The following is a 25,084-nucleotide window of genomic DNA, read 5'->3' on the forward strand; positions in this document are numbered from 1 at the left end:
AAGTGTGGAACTCTTGGGAATTCCTGGGAATTGAATTTGAGGCAATTTTAATACCCTGAGGTCCACATAAATTCTAAGAAATTCTCAATACCTTGAATGTGAAGGTTTTAAGAAAAAGAGTAATTTCAGAGGCTTAAAACTTTGGCTCAATAAAAGGTATGCTATACAAAACTTACCAAGAGATATACATACATGTACATGTTTATAACTTAAAGATCATGAAATTTATTACTCAAACTAAGTTTTAGTAAATCTTTACATTAATATGGATTTTCTCATGAACCAGCTGTCAGTTATGTTAAATGGAAATTGCCAACTTCCACAATAATCAACAATAATTACATTGCTATCTTACTTCCCTAACCTACATTACTGGTTGCCTTTGTTAGAAAACCTTGGAACAGTCAAGCTCAGTTGCCTCCAACGCTGTCAGAGACTTTTTGTTGACAATACTTTTAGTAGAAATTTCATGCCTTAGACAAACAAATTCAACACCCAATTAATCTTTCTTTTTTTCATGATTGTTGTTGCTGCTTTTTTTTTTTCAGTTTTTTGCTCTATTTTCATGACTAATTGCTGTAATTTGTTTTGCTGTTTTTATTCTTACAAAACATTTTTATAAGAAAAGGGGAACATTGACTACCTCTGTCTTGCCTGCATGCCAAATGTTTGCAAAGTGTGTGGATGATCCACAAGTATTGGAACTCTTGCAAAAATGTTTTGTAAGAGTTCCAATACTTGTGGATCATCCACACACTTTGCAAACATTTGGCATGCAGACAAGACAGAGGTAGTCAATGTTCCCTTAGAGGAAAAACACCTTTTATATGACGTCTTCAATTTACTTTATTTGAAACTCTGATCTGAAAATATTTGTCAACAAGACTTGTTAGTAGTGAGAAGTACCAATCAAGTTTCCTTTCATAACTTAATTTCTTAAATGTCCCAATCACTGGATCTCCCAAAAAACATTACATCTTTTTATTTTTGGTGCAAATTACAAGTCCTTCTTTATATAAAAATGAAAAGTGTTAGTCACACTTCAATAATAACAGCTCTTAAGTTTACTTGTTGTTCTTCTCTGTCTGTCAGCTATCAACAAAATTGTTTTATACTTCGGGCAGTGCATAACTATTTGTGGACCAGAGTTCCAACGCACCTCTGTAATCGCATAGAGCTACTTCTGTCTCTTGTACAAATGTTTCTCCTTTGTAAGACGCACTCTACTCTGTTGTAAATACTGCTTTAAGTTCAGTGGAAACGACTGACTGAGGAATCGAGATGGCGGTGTTGGAACGTGTTGCTGAACGCTTTCTACGGTCAAGCTTTGTAGATTTAGGTACTGGTACACTGGGATCATCTATGTATCTCTTATACATCCGAATGTGGTATCCTTCTTTTATAAATATGAGGGTAAAAGACGATTTGTAGTCGCATTCAAAACTGTGATTGGCTTGTGTTATTTCTCACCTTTGCCATTAACACAACTCAAGTGAGTTTCGAGTCTTTGTTTCCTCGACAACTTTCGGCCACAAAACGAGCATTTGTAATACGATCGATTCTTGTCGATTATTTCTACATAGAGTGAGCTCACATCTTTATTTATATCGCCAAGCTATCCATCTTCTAGAAGCAGAGAACCGGTCGGAGAAGTCAGAATAAAGTTGGGCACTTCTCTTAACACTGCAATCGGCAAGCCAGCGGATTCACTTTGCTAGCCAATGACAAGTCCTAAAAGATCCACGTGATCATGTCCGTGATCTGAAACAAAGAAGACTCCATTTGGCGCTCATCTTTGAATGTACTTCTCATCGGTTGATCGCTTTTCTCAACTGTTTTGCTTAATATAACATTTCTAAAGATAGCTTTTATTGTGGTTCAATGGGAAAACGAGAATAGCGTGAGTGTTGTAAAAGAAAAGAAAGCCGTTGGCGCCGTGGAGTTAAAAGAAGGGACAACAGTTGACATATTGACTGGTAAAAACAAGGGTCGAATGGCCGTCTGTAAAGCTACGATTTTGAAAGTTTGTGGTGAGTAAAAATTGCGATATTCGTTACGTGATCAAAATCTTATAAAAGAATAGATGTAGCGGGTTGAATTAAGCTTACATAACGCTCGGCGGAACTGAAACTAGAATAATTCTGAGAATCGAATCGGTCACTTGCATGCCGCAGTTTCTTAAGCTTGTTATGCTTTACAATGAAATAAACCTATCAGTAAGGTTTCAAGATTCCTCTAGTCACGTTTGGGAACATTCAAGATTCAAAATAGGAACTGTTATTAAACAAACCTTAGTACATAAAGAAGCCCTCCTTGATAAAAACAAAATAATGTATTCAGCCCTTTTTTAGTAAAATCCATGAGAGAGATGTACTAACTCCAATATGAAAGTCACTCAATATAACAGAGATTTCTCAATTTGAGAATCCAATGAATGCCCTTTTCCTCGTAGCCATCTTAAAAGCCTGGTCTGAGCTTTAAATATACATATTTTAATATATTATTTTTTTTCAAATTCAGATGTCAAGGAATCCAGATACAAAATGGTCAAGGTTCTTGTTGACAACCTCATTCAAGGCCAACTCATTGTGAGCCCAGGAAAAAAAATACAAACAGTACAAACAGCAGCTAAGTTTGCAGTTTAGGATAACTTCATTCTAATTTATTGTTACGGTTACAACAAGATTTTAATCAAAAAATCAATTTTATTTGACTGTAATTAGCCCCTTCACTCCCAAGAGTGCTTGGTTTTCAAATATAACTTAAGATATTGGATTTTATGGAAAAGAATCAACAGATTTTATTCACAATTTGTGTCAAACCAAATTTAATGATTGATTAGAACTATTTTATATGAATAGCTGTAATTGAGGATTAATCCGTATGTAGTTTTCAAGAAAAGAAAAATAAATCAAATTCCATCCTAATATTACCACACATTGATGTTAATAATTAATCAAAAATATTTTACATGTAAGCCTTAAATTAAGCTTCTAAATAAATTTCATTGAATACTTGAATTTTAGCTGGGTTTTTTTTAATTTAAAGTATTTATTTTATATCATTAGCCTCAAATTTTTGCTTAAAATTCCCAGTAATTCTGAAACATTCCTAAAAATTCCCACAAATTCCCACAAATTCCCACAAATTCCCAGAAATTCCTAGGAATTTTTTAGATTTACAGCTTTTCAGGGAAAGTTATTGGTTCTCTGAGTTGGAATTCCTAGGAATTCCAAGTCCTGTTGGCTATAAACTTGGAATTTCTAGGAATTTCTGGGAATTTCTAGGTTTTTAGAACCAGAGTTGTTATGGTTGGGAATTCCTAGGAATTCCTAGGAATTCCCAGTCCGAATTTACCGTGAAAATTCACACCTTTATTCCTAGGAATTCCTAGGAATTCCTAGGAATTCCAAAAGCCATTTCGCAAGGGAACGGCCCATGGAAGCGCGCTTGACAAGGTGATACAAGATGTCCTGCTGATTGCGCCACTTCCAAACCATTGATTTGGAAATTCCGTATTCCCTCGCTATCTCTCGATTGTTGTTAACAGCTTCAGCTTCAATTACGATTTTCAACTTAAAGTTCAGATCGTAAGAATGACGGCGAGTGTTTGGCACGATTGTGCTGAATGTAGACTTCGCAAGATAATGTTCACCAGGTGAAGTAAATTTGATCGAATTGTTTTTATACTTTAAAAACATGTTTCCCGAGAGGGAAGGCTAAAAATTAATGTGTGCCGATAGGTTGCATTAAATGTGTGACTTTTTTTGCCTTTTGTTTATCACTGTGATTAAATGTGTGACATTTTTCGGCTTTTGTTTATGTGTGTGACCTTTTGCTTTTGTTTAATCAAGGCTTTTGTTTGTGCGCGTGGTCGCGTGTGCGACAATTCTGCTTTTGTTAATTAACGGTAAACTAAAATCAATACGCGACTTTTTCGCTTTTTTGTAAGTTTATGAAAGAATTTACAATAAACTTGACCGATCTTTACTCCCCAAACAACGATGCGCCTTATAACCAAGTATTTTAGTGATATTTTCAGTTTGAAAACATGCAATAATCAAATTGCTTAATTGGGGGTGCGTCTTACAGCCGAGTGCGCCTTATAACCGAATAACTACGGTAGTATGGAGGTAATTACCAGCACTGATCTGGTTCTTACTTGTTCTGCACTTTTCCATGCAGACCGTTTCCTGTGAAACGATCATAATCCATGTATTTTTGTTTTGAAACGCACCAAATTTAAAACAAAAGTTTAGTCCAGTTGCAATGTGATGAATCACTTGCTAACTTTTCTTGCTCAAATTCTACTGAGGAATATTGGCCATCCGTTGTTTTTGTGAGGAACTAAGGAAAATGTTCTCTTGTATGGCCCTCAGGCTTGGTAAGAAGTTATCATTTGCAGTTATGGCTGAATTAATCTGCTGCAAATTTACATTTATAAAATGAATGAGAGACAGTTGATTTCATTTTGATTCATATTTTATATTTTTAACATGGTTGACGTGGTGGGCATGGTCACCACATCCACCGTGTAGGAGTGGCCTCTCCCTCCTAAGTTGAAACATTTTTTATTTCTTTGATAGAAAAAAAAATTAAAAGTTGAGGTAAGGCAATGCACTTGCAAGGAGATGTTACCCAACTGACAACTATACTCACAAGATCTAAATAAATTACCCTTTTGCCCTAAAATCCCTATTTGTATTATCATAGATTTTTATCTTTCAATGCCTGCTTATGGCAGCTTTTGTTGGATTGGATATAAAACAGTCTTTGTATATGTGTATGAGCTGGAAACTGTTGCAATGGACCTTCAAAGGGTTTTTTATTTGATCTATATTAAATTTTAATTTCTTTGTCAACAGTCAAAAATAATCATATAGTATCACCTTTTTTTTTCCTTCTCACCTTTAAATCTTTGAAAAATTATTTAATCTTCTATTTGAGAATTGTTTAGAAATGGAATTTATTTTAATACAAATAAGGATTTATACTGTTTAGTAGTATCATTTGTGGCTCTAATGAAACAAACAATGTATTTTCACAGTTGTTAGCTTCCAATCTTTGTTGGACAGTAAGAAAAAATTTTGGTATGTATGAAATGGAAGCATCATACCATGGAAAATGCTTGAAAAACTTTTATCCACTTGTCGCGTTGATCAAAAAAATTCACTAGTTCACTAGGCTCACATGTTAATTTTTGCTTGATGCAATAAATCTCATTTGTGCACACTTTCCATGGAATAATCTCTGTTTGTTACAGATTGAAAAATATTTCTTGGGTCCCATACTGTTTCTAAAATTTAACTTCTTTTCGCATGAGCATGATAAATTAAAGATTTTCTAAATACTGTGGAAAATGGCATCTAAAACAAATGTTAGCCAGGTTTATTGTAATTTCAGTTGTTGTTAGGTTACTATTTACTTTACTTCACCATTCCACTTCTTCTTCCCCTTCTCTTTTTTATTATTTTTCTTGTCCACATCTATTTTATGAAAAAAACAATACTTGGTATGAACAAGTTTATTAAAAATACTGCACACTTTCTATAATTGTATCAGAAAAGGTTTCTCTGAAGTGACAATATTGAACCAAGTGATGGTAACATTGCAAAATTATGAACTTCTACTTTACTGGAAATGGTCAAAGGAAAAACAGTTTGCTAACCACACATCATTTCTTATTGCTTAGACTTTAACAGGAAAGTTGTATTTCAAGGAGGCTATGATGTCACTTTTCCAACTTCCTACAGAGGTGAAAGACTACTCACTGTTTACAGTTGCATAGCATTTTGTGGAATCATAGCATTATAGAAGAAAAGAAAATATTACCGTAGACATTTACCGTATTTCTTCACCTGTAAGCCGAGCGATTTTTCAGTATTTGACACAAAAGTTTGAAAATTTTTTCACAAGAAACGGGGTTCGGCTTATAGCCGAGGGTTTGGGATTCAAAACAATTTAAAATTTAATGTTAATGCAAAATGACCGTAAATTTCGTGACTGCAGCGCTCTTTACGTGATGTGCTTTTAAATTGACATGATAACAACGTATTTCTGACCACCAATCAGAATAGAATAGAATAGAATAGAAACTTTATTAAAGTGTCAAAAAACCGTCTAGCCAGGGAACAGACCCCTTACTAATTTGGGGACACCAATTAGGGGAGAATATACAAACTAAAAAACTATATACAGTAGTAGGTAAAATATATATAGTTAACTAATTAAGAGATTTATAGTAAAAATACACAGAAGTCAAAATGAACAAAGGCTACAGCCTGCGCAGCCATCATCTAAAAGTTCACTTATATTGAGTTGGCGTATCTTGCTTTAAAACGACGTTAGGGTTGTGACGTCCCTGATACTCTTGGGAAGTTTGCCCATTTTTCATTTTCTTGTCTCCTTTGAAACTTGTTTCTGTATTTGGGCATTGTTAATGCATATTTGACAGCTTCATTGTAGCGTGACCATCCATGAAGATACTGGAGCAATGAGACAACTGTGATTGACACAGCTATAACAACTCTCACATCCACTTTTGGAGCCACCTGTCTTCTGTAGTAGCGATAATAATGGCCATAGGTCTCCTCTGGATTGTCCAATATATAGTCATAGTCAGCTCTTTGTTCATCATCCTTCAAAACCTCATAAGCTGTTGCGATAAGTTGAAATTTGGTTTCAGCATCTTCTCCCTTGTATCTATCAGGATGGTACTTTCTGGCAAGTTTTCTGTATGCTTTTGCAATGTCAGCCTTTGAAGATTCTCTGTAGACTCCGAGCACGTCGTAACAGTTTTCTGTTCCACAGTAGAGTCCCTCGATAAAGCCATATGCTGACGATGTGAAATATATTAGAAGGACAATACAAGGAACTAAAACCTTGAAGGTTGCCATGACCGAACCGTACAAGATTGCAACGAGCTCTTTAACATTCAGTCAATAACAATCAGATTCTTTGCTTCCCACGCATTGAAAGACGATCTCACTCAACTCGGCAAAAACTCTCCCCATCGCACATTACTAATGAAATATTTGGTATCTCTGCTGTGAAAGTCACTCCATCGCTTGCTCGTCTAGTTCGGGACACTTGGGAGTGAAACGGCATATTTTTGCACGTTTTGCCGAAATCTTAAGCTTGCCAGAAAGAATAGTCGCCTAGTCTCGTCTCCAGCGTCGCACCATGGACTCGCTAAGTCCATAATCTCGAGCGATTTCCGAGCTGTTTTCTACAGCTTCGGCTTCCGCGATAACTTTTATCCTGAAAGCTATAGTATACAAAAAGCGGCGTGCTACTGGCATGATGAGAAAAATAACAGTGACGAAAGAGATACTCGATTGAAATGTTTGTCAGGCTACAGTAACTGTTGTGTTTCTGCAGTCGCGTAGTAGTATTTACGTCTTCACTGATTCGCCTTTTTTTCTTTTGGGTTTATTCTCATTCATTAGCTTTTGTGTTCATTAAGCCATTTCCCAATTTTTCCCGTGAGATTCGCACACTCAAATGGCCGGTTATAATCAAGAATTTCGCTCTCGGCTAATAGCCGATGGTTTTGCTTTTTCTTTTGGATAACAGGAGTCTGTTGGAAGGTCTCTAACTTTTAGGGTGTCGGCTCATAGCCGAGGTCGGCTTATAGGTGAAGAAATACGGTACCTAAATCACTGCCTGCAGGGGATGGTCCTTCAGATAGATCTTCATCATCTATTGTACAAAAACTAAACGTAAGTAATTGTCAATTTGAAAAAAAAGGTATTTTATTTAAATCAAGGTAAATCATTATACAATGAGCTAACCTAACAAAACCTTCATTGCACAGAGTTTAAAAGTGAAATTGTGTTTCAAGGAGGCCATGATGTCACTTTTCCAACTTCTTAAAGAGAGGGTAGACCATAAATTGTTTACAGATGCATTACATTTCGTGGAATCATGGCATTATGGAAGAAAAAGAAAATTTTATTTTCCAGTCAACACTTACCTAATCTCCACCTAAAGGAGGTGGTCCTTTGGGTACATCTTCACCATCTTTGATATAAACATTAAACTTAAGTAATTGCCAATGTGGGGAAAAAGTATTGTATTTCAACATTAAGGAACAGATGTGTTGTGAAAATATTTTGTTTAAATTGACCATCTAAAAAAAGTTCGTCATGTGGTTGCAGAATATATTTGTTGAATAGCAGATTATTTATTATGCATATGTAATCTAACAAACATTTAAATCTTAATCTAGTTTAATAATTGTGGTTTAATTAAGTTAACATTCTGTTGTAAAACTAACACTCACCTTCTTGGTTTAAATGAAGACCATGTGTGAGAATAAATTGAAATGTTTCCACTTTAATTGTGTAAATGAGTTTGTCAGTAACCCGCTGTGGTTATAAAAATCTTATTAAAGTAATTCCATGTAAGTGGTTCAGTGCCTTGACAAAGATTATTAGAGAGTATGTCTGAGTGTTCATTTGAAATGGCAGTTTTAAGCCTTGAATTAATTTTTCAAGAATGATATGCGTCGCAAAGTAAACTGATCTTGACATCCTGACAAAACAAATGCCATAATTTTCACGTGATTGTTTATTCCAATTTAAGATAAGACTTTGTTGAGATATCGTTGTAACAAGTAGTATTGAGATTGAAATTAGAGTAATAACTCCTTTACGTCTGGAAATATATGAAAATCATATACGCGCACTGCGGTGAAGAAACAGATAGAAGCGATCCTCGTAGCTATGAACACTACTGAAGTAGTAGTTGAAATAAGACCTGAAAAAAATTCAGGCCCGTACGGGTAGAGAGTTGCACCGGTATCGCTGAGGTCATCAGTTCAAATCCTTTATTGAGATTGAAATTAGAGCAATAACTCCTTTAACGTTTTGCTTGATTGTGGGAAATGAATAAAACAAATAACAGCGATGTGCTTTCTACTCACCTTCCTCAAAATAGCTCTTCCACTTACCTTTTATCACGGTGAAAGATGGCGGGAAAATAGATGCTGCCTGGCATTTCCTTCATCTGGCGAGAAAATCCAAGGTGTTAATTGTTAGAGAGCAAAATCGCCTGTTTCAGTTTCGCGGTCCCATTTTGCCCCCTTATCGTTGTTTTCAGAGGTACTGCCTCGTTTAATCCGGTTGCTTAGTAAGTTTCTGAGCGCCTTCTGCGTTTCTGGATACCAATTATCTGAGATATGGGATGATGTGTGTCGTGCTTTATGAGCACTAGCAGTGTTTTAGAGGTGGAGACTGCAATTTCACATACTTGTCCATACATGCCCCAATATTAAACGAGTCCTTGCATTTTCTGGTTGCATATTGTTGGAAAAATTTTTAACGGTTTACGCAATCTTCAGTTCGTTCCTTTTTTTGAAAATGTTCGACTTCTCGCTGCAAGCTATTTTATGGAGACCCCAAAAATTGAAGTTACGGATTGAAATCCATTAAAATACGCGCTCTACTTTTGGGCTTGGCCAAATCTATGCATTATACCTCAAAATAAGTATAGACTCATTTGCAAGAATTTCGGAGTTAATGTAATGTGTTTCCTCAGGATGGACGTGGAGGGGAAGTCGACTAAAACGAAGCTTTAGCCAAAAAATGAAATAGGATTAAACGCTAGTGATGAAAGAAGAGATTTGTTAGCATCAATATTTGAGTAAACTAATACTTAAATCCTCTAGGCTGTTTTATATAAACAATAAACATACCATTTCTCTCTAAATTAAGAGACTTACGTCAATATCTCTACTAAACTTTATTCACTTTAATTTTAAATATTTTCGCGGTCAGAAATTAGTGTCTTAACTTTAAAGGGAAAATGAAAGAAATCAGACAAAAAACGAATCATGCGTGACGCGAAACTTAAAATCGAATCTCACGATTTTTTTTCTTTCGTTGTTTAGATAGTTTAAATTTTGTTATTCCGACCTACCTGCAGATAGCTTGTTCCGTCATCTGTTACTCCTCCTATTGCCGCATCATAGTGACTCATATTATTTGATGCTACTTCAGCAATACCGAAACCAACCCAACCTGTGGTTCTTACTTGCACCATAAACTCCAGTGTATCTGCGGCCTCGTTGTAGTTGTCGGAAACATTGTAATTTTCTTTGCCATCAGGCATGATCATGTTGGAATACATGTTGTACATACTGCTACTTTTTGTGGAAGCCACAAACAACGCTAAACTATACAACTGAACAAAAGCCATTTTCCTCGTCAAACATCGGCCTCGCCTTCACTGAGGAACAGTAGCCTTGAATGACCGTGCATTTTCGTAATTGTCCGTTTTATAGCCTTTTTTCTAATTACTTACGTAGCCAATATCTGTCGGTGGTATATTTTGCATTTTTACCTTTGTTTTGGCTTCAAATCAAGCTAGGTGCGATAACAGAGAACAAGAAGCAGCAATTAGAGAAAAATAAAGATATGCGAAGAGAATATTCAAGTGGAAAGTTTTCAGTGATAACAGGATGGGAAATCAAGGAAACCAGTTGCTTTCTGACTGAAATATTTCCTTTTACGGTAAATCTGAAGGGATCAGTATTGAATCATGCAAAAGCTGGAATAATTTGGTAGCTTAATCATATGAGCACGGGGATCTCAACTACTATTCCGATAAATGGAAGTGATAAACTGCAAGCGAATGAAGTGAAAAAAAGGTAGAAAATACATAGGTAAAAAAGTGACCTCTTGACCAGCTGAAAATTAGCCAGTGATATCTGAGAAATATCCAAAAACAAAATCTATCTCAATTTAGGCAATTCGTTGGTAAATTTGGGCCTACTTATTACAAATAACCGCTGGTCTTAAAGCGTGAGTCCAGCATTGGAACAGTAGTGGTCGAGTAAGATAAATTAATCAACTACCTTCGCTTTCAACCATTATTGACAGAAAGTTTCCCTAATTTGAAAACACATGTACTTGACTTAACGTTTAAATATGTTGTCAATATATCTGATGACTCTTAACTTCAGGAAATATAATCGAGCCACGTCACTGTTTGTTTATCTTGAAAAATGTAGCCTCACTTTGTAAAGTTTCTCATTTTACAATCAGCATCACCGAGTTCTTTCGATTAAATGACTCCTGCGTTAACTTTAAAATCGACTTGATTAACTCTGCATTTTTACGAGAGACCGACGTTTGCCCAGGGCACAGTAAAAGGGCAACTAAATGTCATTTTATAAAAATCAATTATTTACCCAGCCTTCGAGACCTGGGCAGCATGATTTTTGTCTTCGTTCAGCCACAACGAACTTTCCTTTGGTATCTTCCAACGTTTATCATTATGTAGAAAAATTAAAGCTTACTGCACATGGCTTGCGTGTCGTCAGTTACAATCAAGATTGACAGAAAGTGCGTGAGGTATGACAACACAAAGACGAACGTAGCTCATTATTGTTCAGCTCTACAACCTTAATCTCTTTTTTCAATACATAAATGCTTTTCCTATGAACATTTCCATGTAAAATATCAGTGAATTTAAGCAGCAATATATTATGGCACGGTACGATTTGACGAACGTTCATGTTTGCGCCACTCGTGTCAGAAGTTTTTTCTTAAATGAAATAAACAGTATTTCAACGTATAGAACTTTGTTTTTCTCTTGACTCATAGCTGATAACATTCAATATTGGAAATATATAATTGTATTTAAAATTTCACTATACCTTCAATTTCCACACTAACAACTTATTGATTGAACAGTTGAACTAGATATGAAATTTGGCTTTTTAATTTTTGTAATGTAGCCATGGAAAGGCAGTAAAAAAAAGAATGAGTTTTGATTTGAGGTTACTGTCAACAAGATCTGGTCAAATTTTCAAACTTTCGTTTCCTTTACTCTTTATTTAGAGAACACATTGAAACTAAATTTGCTGGGAAAAAAAGAAACTTCAGTTAAAAACTATTCTTCAATACTTCATAAGCTTTTTAGTGATATATAGTTTTCATGGTTTCTTTGAAAGTAGGGCGCGTAGAACGATTTTCCAAATGTTTTTCCAAAATTTTTCCTTGTTTCCTTACATTTCGATGTTTTCTGCGCATTTTGTTGCATATTTGTCGTCTTTACTTGAACTCCCTCGAAGAGGCTGTACAGCTCATGGTCATCAAGGCAGGCAAAGCGCTAGTTCCTCTTTTTCCTCCTTCTTGTTCCTCACTTGAGAGGGATGGTAGCCAAATCCCAGATAAAAATTGGCACATTTTTCTCCAATTCCGATATTTATCATTTATATTTGAAATTACTTTGCGAGTATTGGAAAAACTTTGAGTTTGAAATGTTTCCAAATTGCGCCGGCAAACATTTAAAGTGTGACTTCCAAACAGGGTATGTTTACATACTCTCATCTAAACTAAACAGTTGACCTATGAGAGCGTGCGAGCCATCTCAATTATTTTATAACCATCATCATTTATAGGAGTGACGCGCCAAACCGAAATACAGTCATTTGATTTCTTTTCGTAGTTTTGTCTTCGATCATGCAAATCACACCCGCTAGAAAATGAAAAGTTCACAAAGACAATGAGTCCATTATCACGCAAAGATAGCTTAGCGTTTAAACTCAAAAAAAAGAAACTTTGGTTGTACTGACCCTGAGCTAAATATTTTACCCACTGGCCCCACCAGATTCGGTCAATGAGCATTTTATCATATGACCACTAACTGTTGAAAATTTCAACCTAAGTCGGACGCGATATACGGGCATACAGGCACACAAAAAATAAGCAATTTAAAACTCTTCCTTTTTATTTCGATAGGCCCAGAGGGGGAAAGGGAATAACCTAAACACACGTGACCTGGATATGTAAAACACTGTGGCAGTGGTAGTTCGGAAAGTTGGGAAAAGTGATTCATTAATGTTTCTTGTTTTATTTTGAAAGAATCAGCCACATTGTCAACATCTTGGTAAGTGCGATTGAAAATCTTTTCTAGTCACTCACTAGTTGTTAAGTAACTGTAGAGAGGTGAGGCTCTTATGGCAAAGCCCAGTAACCGCTTTTTTGATCTTTATGTTTGCAATATGCCACGTTTCGAGCGTTAGCCCTTCGTTAGAGCGATTGATGGCGCCATTGGATCGTCACCACAGTGAGATATATTGGTTCTACGGCGACTTCTTCAAATCTCTGTGGCTTTATACCGCACAATTTATCCCCATTAATTAAAATAAGGTTATTGAGTATCGTTCAATTTGATGATCATAAATCTAGATTCAGACCTCTATTTGTGGTGTAGACTGTCCCACGCTGATATCATAGGAAATTCGCAGTGCTTCATTACGTGGCTTTCCAGTGGCTATGATCTGCACTAGCTATTAACTTGACTTTGTTTTAGGAGGGTTTATCGTTTATCGATTCGGAGATCGCGGTTGATTCAAATTGAATTTCCGTTTTCTACTTGTACACAAGCGTTTCATGGTCGAGATACTATTCACTAAATTTTTGGATACTAGCGGCAGGTTCTGCGGTAAAAATTTTTCTAAACGCCGTAATCCGCTTTTTTGTCTCGCATAAGAAGATAAGTAATGACGCCGCACGCTCATGAAGAGAGATGTTTTTATTTTCCTAGAGAAATTGGAACTTTCTTAAATCCAGTTATTGTGTACATAGTATAAGCATACTTTTGCGTCGAACGGATGCTTCATATCCTCACCGTAAAATTGCTTTCTTCAAACCGTAATGGTGTTATACAATATATCTCAGTATATTTCATCCTCATTAGCTAAGATTGTTGAGCATTTTTTAATTTAAGAAACTGATGGTTTCCACAATCACTTGATCAAGTTGCTATTCTCAGTAGTTTTGTTAAATACTTTTGATCACAGTTTTAATTTTTTCAAATCAAAAATTGGCCGTAACAGTGTTTGATTGAGGGTCTTAAGAAGGTTAACCGTGAGCCATAAAACGGCCAAAAAAATTTAACTGCTAAGCGTAAAAATTTTGTAATTTTAACTGTTAGTCGCGAACAAAATTAACCTCAAAAAAAAATTTCTGGTAACAACTCATGCATGGAATGATGTTAACCATTAGTCGTAAAATACACAGAATTTCAACCGCTAGCCGTAAAAGCCATCACCCCATTAAGACCCTCGTACTACTACAGTGAGCCCATAATTCTCAAAAGCGACTTGTTTGGCTTTGACCGTGTAGCCTTGGAAAATGAAATTTCCCCGAATTTGGAGAAATCAGGTAATAGGGACCTTAAGCAAACCACGACGGCGACGCAAATTTCCCTTTCGTAAACGGTCGTTGCCATTTGAAACGGTCGACGCCATTTCTTGGAATGTTCGTTGCCATTGAAAACGGTTGATGCCATTTCTCTTGACAGTCGATGCCATCGTAAAGGTCGATGCCAAGACGGAACCGATATTTCCGACTCTCTCCGACGACATGCGTGACAATTAGAGCAATGCGTGACTAGCTTTCCTACAAACCATCGCGATTTTTATCAAATCAAAATGGCGGACAAACCCGACAATTTTCTCAAAGATCTAATATCTTCAGCTATAAAAGAAGTCGAATCGAAAAGAAAATCTTTTGAATCGACCCAAATTACAAAGGAGAGTTTTCTGGCTTTGCTTCCAGATGATTCACTTTACTACCTGAAGGTAATTTCAGGAAATGGAGAAAAGTTCAAAGTGCACTTTTTGACCGAAGATATAACGAAAGAAAACCTGGAGCAATGGATATCCGAGTATGAAGTGATAAACAGCATCTCACTGAAGTTAAAGACAAAGAAGGCACCAACAAGCGGCTATGTGTTGCAAAACTACTATAGATGCCAACACAACACTCGCAACTGGAGTCCAAGTAAAGATCCATAGCAGAAATTGTACTTGAATCCATCTGCCAGAGTAAAGAACACCAATTACCCCTTTCAGATGATAGTCAAAATAGACAGCGAGGGATGTTGTTCTGTGGACATAGAGTGGGACCACAACCATTCACTTAAACCTCTGGAGACCTCTAATTTCCGCGACCTTTCTCCTGAGTGCACAGAAAGGGTTTTGAAGCTGTTTGAAAGTGGGCATACACCAGCAACCGCAAGGCAACAGTACTTGAAAGAACTCAAAGAATCATGTAGGAATCATGTATTCCTAGGAATAAAGGTGTGAATTTTCACGGTAAATTCGGACTGGGAATTCCTAGGAATTCCTAGGAATTCCCAACCATAACAACTCTGGTTCTAAAAACCTAGAAATTCCTAGAAATTCCCAGAAATTCCCAGAAATTCCCAGAAATTCCAAGTTTATAGCCAACAGGACTTGGAATTCCTAGGAATTCCTAGGAATTCCAACTCAGAGAACCAATGACTTTCCCTGAAAAGCTGTAAATCTAAAAAATTCCTAGGAATTTCTGGGAATTTCTGGGAATTTCTGGGAATTTTTGGGAATTTTTAGGAATGTTTAAGAATTACTGGGAATTTTAAGCAAAAATTTGAGGCTAATGATATAAAATAAATACTATAAATAAAAAAAAAACCCAGCTAAAATTCAAGTATTCAATGAAATTTATTTCGAAGCTTAATTAAGGCTTACATGTAAAATATTTTTGATTAATTAACATCAATGTGTGGTAATATTAGGATGGAATTTGATTTATTTTTCTTTTCTTGAAAACTTCATACGGATTAATCCTCGATTACAGCTATTCATATAAAATAGTTCTAATCAATCATTAAATTTGGTTTGACACAAATTGTGAATAAAATCTGTGGATTCTTTTCCATAAAATACAATATCTCAAGTTATATTTGAAAACCAAGCACTTTTGGGAGTGAAGGGGCTAATTACAGACAAATAAAATTGATTTTTTGATTTAAATCTTGTTGTAACTGTAACAATAAATTAGAATGAAGTTATCCTAAACTGCAAACTTAGCTGCTGTTTGTACTGTTTGTATTTTATTTCCTGGGCTCACAATGAGTTGGCCTTGAATGAGGTTGTCAACAAGAACCTTGACCATTTTGTATCTGGATTCCTTGACATCTGAATTTGAAAAAAAATAATATATTAAAATATGTATATTTAAAGCTCAGACCAGGCTTTTAAGATGGCTATGAGGAAAAGGGCATTCATTGGATTCTCAAATTGAGAAATCTCTGTTATATTGAGTGACTTTTATATTGGAGTTAGTACATCTCTCTCATTGATTTTACTAAAAAAGGGCTGAATACATTATTTTGTTTTTACCAAGGAGGGCTTCTTTATGTACTAAGGTTTGTTTAATAACAGTTCCTATAATGAATCTTGAATGTTCCCAAACGTGACTAGAGGAATCTTGAAACCTTACTGATAGGTTTATTTCATTGTAAAGCATAAGCTTAAGAAACTGCGGCATGCAAGTGACCGATTCGATTCTCAGAATTATTCTAGTTTCAGTTGCGCCGAGCGTTATGTAAGCTTAATTCAACCCGCTACATCTATTCTTTGATAAGATTTTGATCACGTAACGAATATCGCAATTTTTACTCACCACAAACTTTCAAAATCGTAGCCTTACAGATGGCCACTCGACCCTTGTTTGTACCAGTCAATATGTCAACTGTTGTCCTTTCTTTTAACTCCACGGCGCCAACGACTTTCTTTTCTTTTACAACACTCACGCTATTCTCGTTTTCCCATTGAACCACAATAAAAGCTATCTTTAGAAATGTTATATTAAGCAAAACAGTTGAGAAAAGCGATCAACCGATGAAAAGTACATTCAAAGATGAGCGCCAAATGGAGTCTTCTTTGTTTCCGATCACGCGCATGATCACGTGGATCGTTTAGGACTTGTCATTGGCTAGAAAAGTGAATCCGCTGGCTTGCCGATTGCAGTGTTAAGAGGAGCGCCCAACTTTATTCTGACTTCTCCGACCGGTTCTCTGCTTCTAGAAGATGGATAGCATGGTGATATAAATAAAGATGTGAGCTCACTCTATGTAGAAATAATCGAAAAGAATCGATCCTATTACAAATGCACGATTTGTGGCCGAAAGTTGTCGAGGAAACAAAGACTCGAAACTCGCTTGAGTTGTGTTAATGGCAAGGTGAGAAATAACACAAGCCAATCACAGTTTTGAATGCGACTACAAATCGTCTTTTACCCTCATATTTATAAAAGAAGGATACCACATTCGGAAATATAAGAGATACATAGATGATCCCAGTGTACCAGTACCTAAATCTACAAAGCTTGACCGTAGCAAGCGTTCAGCAACACGTTCCAACACCGCCATCTCGATTCCTCAGTCAGTCGTTTCCAATGAACTTAAAGCAGTATTGACAACAGAGTAGAGTGCGTCTTACAAAGGAGAAACATTTGTACAAGAGACAGGAGTAGCTCTATGCGATTACAGAGGTGCGTTGGAACTCTGGTCCACAAATAGTTATGCACTACCCGAAGTATAAAACAATCTTGTTTATAGCTGACAGACAGAGAAGAACAACAGTAAACTTAAGAGCTGTTATTACTGAAGTGTGACTATCACTTTTCATTTTTATATAAAGAAGGACTTGTAATTTGCACCAAAAATAAAAAGATGTAATATTTTTTTGGGAGATCCAGTGATTGGGACATTTAAGAAATTAAGTTATGAAAGGAAACTTGATTGGTACTTCTCACTACTAACAAGTCTTGTTGACAAATATTTTCAGATCAGAGTTTCAAATAAAGTAAATTGAAGACGTCATATAAAAGGTGTTTTTCCTCTAAGGGAACATTGACTACCTCTGTCTTGTCTGCATGCCAAATGTTTGCAAAGTGTGTGGATGATCCACAAGTATTGGAACTCTTACAAAACATTTTTGCAAGAGTTCCAATACTTGTGGATCATCCACACACTTTGCAAACATTTGGCATGCAGGCAAGACAGAGGTAGTCAATGTTCCCCTTTTCTTATAAAAATGTTTTGTAAGAATAAAAACAGCAAAACAAATTACAGCAATTAGTCATGAAAATAAAGCAAAAAACTGAAAAAAAAAAGCAGCAACAACAATCATGAAAAAAGAAAGATTAATTAGGTGTTGAATTTGTTTGTCTAAGGCATGAAATTTCTGCTAAAAGTATTGTCAACAAAAAGTCTCTGACAGCGTTTGAGGCAACTGAGTTTGACTGTTCCAAGGTTTTCTTACAAAGGCAACCAGTAATGTAGGTTAGGGAAGTAAGATAATGTAATTATTGTTAATTATTGTGGAAGGTGGCAATTTCCATTTAACATAACTGACAGCTGGTTCATGAGAAAATCCATATTAATGTAAAGATTTACTAAAACTTAGTTTGAGTAATAAATTTCATGATCTTTAAGTTATAAACATGTACATGTATGTATATCTCTTGGCAAGTTTTGTATAGCATACCTTTTATTGAGCCAAAGTTTTAAGCCTCTGAAATAACTCTTTTTCTTAAAACCTTCACATTCAAGGTATTGAGAATTTCTTAGAATTTATGTGGACCTCAGGGTATTAAAATTGCCTCAAATTCCATTCCCAGAAATTCCCAAGAGTTCCACACTTCTTAAATTATAGGTAGTTTGTAAAGCTGAGAATTCCTAGGAATTCCTAGGGATTCCAAGTCCTCACAAAACTGGAGTCTTCCTTTCCCAGAAATTCCCAGTAATTCCAAGCTTTTTAAATCAGAGTTAATTTGCATAGTTGGGAATTTTTGAGAATTCCTAGGAATTCCTAGGAATTCCTAGGAATTTTTAGGAATTCCTAGGAATTCCCAGAAATTCCCAGAAAACTGGGAATTCGGTTTGCAAGGGTCATTTGCATAATTGGGAATTTTTGAGAATTCCTAGGAATTCCTAGGAATTCCTAGGAATTCCCAGAAAACTGGGAATTCAGTTCGCAAGGGTTGGTAAGGATAGGTATGGTGGACAGGGCGTTATGATGTTTGAAAGACTTGCCAAAAGGCTTGAACAATACAAGAAAGACAACCCTGAAGCTACTACTTGTTACCAGATATGTGAAGGTGATAATGCGCCTCTTATAATTGCTATTGTAACGCCTCTCATGAACCGTGTACACAAGGAAGTGTAGCAGTCTGGTGAGATGGTTTTTGTTGATGCTACTTTTAATACAGAAGAGCACAATCTTAAAGTGTTTTTAATGTGCACAAACAATGTATCTGGAGCACTTCCACTTGGCATCTTGATCACCAGTGATGAGCAGGAGCATACACTTAAACAGGTCTTTGAAATGCTTCGGTCCTGTTTACCAGAGTATGCATTCAATGATCGTGGTCGGGAACAAGGCCCCAAGTCATCCTTACAGACAGCTGTAAAGAGGAAAGAAATGCTCTGAAGTCTGTTTGGCCAACATCTGTTTTACTTCTTTGCATCTTCCACATGCTCCAACAACTTTGGAGATGGCTTCACGAGAGCAAGAACAGTATCAGCCAAGCAGATAGACCTTATTTTCTCACCCTTTTCAAGAGGTCCTTATATGCCGAGACCAAACAAGATTTTGAGAACTGCTTCAGTGAACTTTTGAATGATGGCCATTGCAAGAAATACCCAAATCTAGTCAGCTATTTGCAAAATCTATACAATGACAAAGAATCTTTTGCTCTATGCTTTAGAACTGAACTGCCTGTTAGAGGTAACCACACCAACAATTTTGCTGAGGCTCAGTTTTTGGTTCTTAAGGATGTAATTCTGCAGCGCACCAAAGAGTACAATGTTGTTGGGCTTCTAGACAAGCTGACTATTGATCTAGAAGATCACTACAAGATGGGAGTTTTGATGGTGTGTACAGACATCGACTCTTTGGCAAAGGGAAAGACGGAAGCACAGGGTTTAAAGTCCCCGATAAAAAAGATCTTGATGCCTACCTCTCAACTGTAGAGAACTTTGGCAATAATGTATTCAAAGTTGGAAGCTCTTCAGATAGCAGTCACAGGTCAGTAGTGTTTTTTTCTTTGCCGTCACAATAGCATAATGCTCTGATGGTACAAGAGGGCATGTGTGGGTGGGCATTATTTTCCTATCTTTCCCCCATTGTCTGATTCAAATTATCTTGATAGGGGAAGCAGTGCAGGGGGGGAGGGGGCAGTGTTTCTAGGCTACTCCCCTTTGGAGCAAAAATACATAAAACATTGGGACATAACATGCATAATATATGAGATACATGTAATTCCTGCAGTTCATCCATATGCTGCATTCCAAGGATATTGATTTAGCATAAGGAAGACCGAAACATGAGTAATATATTGTCCAGGGGGTGGAGTACCTTTAGTAATTTCCCTTCTTGGCAGGGTATTGAGTTTTTTATAGCAGAGTAAGAGCAAGTCCTTACTCTGCTGTTAGGAATATTTCTATTAATATCTTAGTGGATCAACCAGTTGAAGGTCTAGAATGTATCTATTACAGATTGAAAAAAACAAAAATTCCAGTTGTATTGAGATATTTATGAATTGTCTCATTGGTTCTTTGTCAGTTATACAGTGGACATGACTCTTGGGATATGTACCTGCACGGTTGGTAAAAACGGGAGCCCATGCAAACACCAGTATGTCCTGTGGGTGGCAAATCTAGCAGACTGCATAAACTTCATTCCAGTCAGTAATCCACATGAGAGGCAGAAATTGGCCTGGCTAGCAATAGGAAAGACACTTCCTGTTGCTTGTTATAAGCCATTACGCTCTAGTGATGCTGGACAAACATCACAAACTGATGGCCTGGCTAGCAATAGGAAAGACACTTCCTGTTGCTTGTTATAAGCCATTACGCTCTAGTGATGCTGGACAAACATCACAAACTGATGGTTCTAATGGTTTTGTAACAGAGGCATCCACTAGTATGGAAACAGCACAACAAGGGCCAAACTGCTCAACTGCTGAACTAATACAGAGCAATGATGATGAGGATGAACATTCCACTGAACCAATACAGAGCAATGATGATGATGAGGATGATTCCATTGCAAACGCTGAACAATTGTTGAGAAACTCTTGTGAACAAATAATTCAAAAGCTCCAAAGCTCAAGAGACCTTAATTTGGCTAAAGGTGTAATCAGGTTCGCAAAAAGGGTAACATCCTTAACCGCTGCTAGATCTATGCATTCTAATTTGGCAAGCGCTCTTTTTTCTTTCGGGTCCAGTGAGGTGAAAAAAACCGGAAAAGGAAAAAAGATCCGAGTCCAGCCCAACAGAAAACGAAAGTGTGGTAGTGGAAGCCGTCAGGTTGTATCAAAAGGGCGACCAGTACAACTACAAGAACCAACCTCCAAGAGGAAGCGCACCCATGACTTGGCTAAAGCAGTACAAACAAACACTAAAAGAAGTAAGAAGTCTGGGTCCCATACTATGAAATCCAAGACAAAGCACATGCAAAGGAAAAAACAGGAAAACAGGGAAATCTTAGTGAATAAACAATGAAATGTTCGCATAATGTTTAACATAGAGGGAAATTCACTTAGGGCAAATTGCCTAGATTAAAAACCTCTCTCCTTGGATCTGCCCTGGAACAACAAGGTTATTAAAAAGATTGAGGTTTTGACATTGTAAATAAGTTTTAATTCATTCTTTCCTGTTAAAGTCTAACACAACATTTGTAATGATTTAAAATTTGGTTTGAACAGTAACATGATGTACATGTGCCAGAACTTATGGATTCTTCCATGGGTTCAGATAATTGGTACGATGCCATACAACCGTATAGTACTCTAGCCAATTTCAAACACTTATAATTTGATTATATTTTTGTTCAAGTGAAACCTTGAGGGTATGAAGGTTTGTTTGCTGATATTCTGATTGAGGAAAATTATAAGCAAAGTTCAGCCATTGATTCACATGGGGCACTAACTAATACTCAGGTAAATTAAGGCCTGGGCCTCCAGTTATTTCACCCAAAAAGTGGGGGGGGGGGGGGTCTATCTTCTGAAGATTAAGCTGTACAAACGTAAAACTTTGAAAAGATTGAAGGTTTGAAATTGTAAATAAGTTTTAATTCATTCTTTCTTGTTACAGTCTAACACAACATTGTAATGATATAAAATTTGGTTTGAACAGTAACATGATGTACATGTGCTGCAATGACCACAATTAATTTCAAAAATCGATAACAATAATTTAAAAACAAAAACAATTATGTATTATAGATTGATCCAATAGTCCTTTCAAATCATCTCCAGTTAAAATCACTAAATGCAGGATAGGTTAATTAAACATGTGACTTTTGGTGTCTTATAAGATTTCGTTTCCCTGGAAAAGTCTTTTGACAATGATCACACTTGTTGCTGTCTTTATGTTTCTTGTCTTTATGCCTCTTTAGCTTTTGCTCATGGTCAAACGATTAATTGCATTCCTCGCAAATGCACTCATGACAACCTTTCTGGTGGTATTTGAAGTCCTTCTCCCTTGTGAACTGGGTGCTGCAGCTTGGACATTTTTTTATCTCTGATATTCCCATATCAAGGTCTTCCCTCAAGCTCTGTGCTTTATCTTTTCCGTCCTATGAAGATCATAGCATGATATTTTAAAAGGGGGGAAATATATTAGGGAACAATCATGTATTTTTGATCCCCCCTATTTTTTATATAAACTAGATTGCAAAGACAGTTTTTTTCACCATCTATCATAATTTTTTGAGGATAATACCCCCTTACCTCCCCCCCCCCCTTTCCTCAAAACCTGGATCCGCCACATGTAGGTTATTTCTAATTAAAATTTAGGTTAAATTAATTGGTACATTATAATGGGCCTTGCTATCCCCTAGGTATATTTAAGAGTTCTGTCTGGAAAAATAACAAGTCTGAACATTATATTACAAAATTGACATTAAGCTCGAGGTCCCAGCTTGATTCAAGATCAATATTCATAATCTAAAATACTTTTAATTGGAAAGTTAGACGAGAAAATTTACACTCTCGGTCCTTACAAAGTTAGCCACATAAACCACACAGCAGTCCACTGAAATGGGGCAGGGTTAATACACAAACATTCGCAATGTTAGAAGTTTATAACTAACCTTTCGTCTGTCTGTCGGCAATTTCTTCCACGTATTGCCAACCACTTTGGAAACCTGCCCGATTCCCGCCCCCTTTCCAAGTTGTTCCTTGAAATCTGGCTGTGGAATGATACAAAGTACGAGGAAACTATATCAGCTTATATCGAATGTAATTTCAAGGCCTACAAGAGTAATGAATACAAGTGCAACACTTACAGATAAGATATTTGTTAATGACATAAACGAAAATTTTAGATGCGGTTTATTTTTCACTTATATTTCTGATCACTTAATCTTAATCACTTGTAATCGGATGTAAAGGATGTAAGGGAAACAACATGTTTTAGACTATTTGAACAAGCACTTTATCCAGGCTGAAAATGATTGAATATTTCGGGAAATACAAAACAAACTTTCTTTGGTCTTTGGTCTTTATTCCATCATAAGATAAAACTACATATCTTATGTTACAATGAATTGAAAAAACTACAGAAATCTACATACATATTATGAATTAAAAAGTATATCATTACAATAAATGGAGCTTAAATATCAACCTATTTACAAATGTGTTCATAAAGCTCACCGCAACTGACTGCATAAAGGAGTTCCACCCCGTTGGCTTCTTAATTGATTTTTGTTTTGTTTCTGCACAAGAAGAATGGGTTCTTTCTGTTTCAGCTGGCTCAACTCTCGCGCACGTGGATTGCTCCACCATCTTATAAACAACACTGCCCGGAAGTGACGTCCGAGCGTGCCAATAGCGTACGAGCTATTCACGAGGGCTGTCGTCTGCTCGGCTAGTTTTAGAAATGGCATCGACCGTTTCAAATGGCAACGACTGTTCTGAGAAATGGCATCGACCGTTTCAAATGGCAACGACTGTTCTGAGAAATGGCATCGACCGTTTCAAATGGCAACGACCGTTTACGAAAGGGAAATTTGCGACGGCGACGGTAACGAGGACATGGAAAAACAAAAGACCTAATTGGCAGAACAATAGCTCAGCACGTGCGTTTTAAAACTTTGTACATATCCTAGCCGTCCTATGCAAAACAACAACGTGAAATCACCACAACTTGCGTCCTCTGCGAACCGAAACCGCGACGGCAAATTATTTTAATTTCCATTTGGAACTCAAGGCTTCTCTTATACGTTATGCTGAAGTAGAGGTGTGGCGCCGTATGAGACGGTAAACACATGCAGCCATTTTTTAAATTTAATTAAAGGCAGAAATTCGTTTTTTTAATCGAAGTCTTCCTAGGCGTTGCCATCCTGACTGCTTAAGGTCCCTGATGTTGACGTCAATACTAAATTAAACGGGAAGCAAGCTTGTCAAGCTTGCAATTGTTTGTTACTTTTCGATAAGAAGGAAGGACCAAAGCCATATTAAATTTTCATCATTCAAATAATCGCTCGGTGTTAATGTCCTCCAGTGGCAATTTTCTTGAAATTTCCTGAGGAAAAGAAAAAACAACAAGACAGTGCCTTGCAGATACGTGGATCCCACAACGTAATTGTCGTCCAGTCCATTTCTTCCACTTCTCGCCTGTTCCCAAAAGAAATATGTTGAACTATTGATTATGACTATTATTTATTACTGAAAAGTCAAGCAAAGTCAAGCTACTCTCTCTGATGTCATTTACTTGTTGCCATATTTTAGTCTCTGGATTAACGCCTTCAAATGGAAGACCAATGATGTAGTTTTTTTCGAGCAAGTTACCCGAGCCACTCCGACCGTTTTTTTTTTTTAGTCTTTCCTCCCCTCCCCCGCCCCCTACCCCCCTACTCTTCACTCCCCTACCTACCCCCACCCCTCTCCTTATTTTTGACCGTCGACCGCCCCCTTGGTATAAATTTTTTCTCTCCCCAGCCTTCCGCTGCCATTAAAATCAAAGATGGCGGCCATAGTATTCGTTATGAAATTACTTAGCATTTGCAAGCCTAAATTACGGCTAGGTTCTGCGGTACATATTTTTCTTAAGGCCGTAATCTGTTTCTTTGCCTGTTAAAGCGCCAGAGTCTCGCATAAGAAGACAAGTTATGACGCTGCGCGCTCACGAAGAGAGATGTTTTAATTTTTTCAGAGAAACTGAAACTTTCTTAAATTCACTGTTTTTACATACACAGTATAAGCGTCTTTTCCGTAGAACGGATGCTTCA

At 36.7% G+C, this 25,084-nt stretch overlaps 1 protein-coding gene, 1 long non-coding RNA gene and 2 pseudogenes across 4 annotated transcripts; 2 read left to right on the plus strand and 2 right to left on the minus strand.

Annotated features, from left to right (window-relative positions):
* The first annotated feature begins 1,791 nt into the window (after positions 1-1,791).
* Positions 1,792-3,090, plus strand: LOC149036570 (uncharacterized). The gene is made up of 2 exons (XR_016181675.1): positions 1,792-2,030; positions 2,521-3,090. It is a non-coding gene; the product is annotated as an uncharacterized LOC149036570 (long non-coding RNA).
* A 3,254-nt stretch (positions 3,091-6,344) lies between these two features.
* LOC149036571 (dnaJ homolog subfamily C member 25 homolog pseudogene) lies at positions 6,345-6,937 on the minus strand (annotated as a pseudogene). The gene has a single exon (XR_016181824.1). The product of XR_016181824.1 is annotated as a dnaJ homolog subfamily C member 25 homolog pseudogene (transcript).
* A 10,063-nt stretch (positions 6,938-17,000) lies between these two features.
* LOC149036572 (uncharacterized) lies at positions 17,001-22,166 on the plus strand. The gene is made up of 3 exons (XM_089189411.1): positions 17,001-17,672; positions 17,850-19,873; positions 20,411-22,166. The coding sequence occupies exon 3, from the start codon at positions 20,623-20,625 to the stop codon at positions 21,349-21,351; it is 729 nt and encodes a 242-aa protein (XP_089045537.1). The 5' UTR covers positions 17,001-17,672; positions 17,850-19,873; positions 20,411-20,622; the 3' UTR covers positions 21,352-22,166.
* Positions 21,471-23,902, minus strand: LOC149036573 (uncharacterized; annotated as a pseudogene). The gene is made up of 3 exons (XR_016181643.1): positions 23,508-23,902; positions 22,943-23,041; positions 21,471-22,426 (listed from the first exon to the last, which is right to left on the minus strand). The product of XR_016181643.1 is annotated as an uncharacterized LOC149036573 (transcript).
* Positions 23,903-25,084: the final 1,182 nt, after the last annotated feature.

The sequence above is a fragment of the Pocillopora damicornis genome, chromosome 12 (genome assembly GCF_964200805.1).
Source record: "Pocillopora damicornis chromosome 12, jaPocDami1.2, whole genome shotgun sequence".
Lineage (NCBI taxonomy): Eukaryota > Metazoa > Cnidaria > Anthozoa > Scleractinia > Pocilloporidae > Pocillopora > Pocillopora damicornis.

Excerpts from the sequence above, each read along its gene's own strand:
- LOC149036572 (XM_089189411.1), top strand. The coding sequence starts at position 20,623 with ATGCTGGACAAACATCACAAACTGATGGCCTGGCTAGCAATAGGAAAG.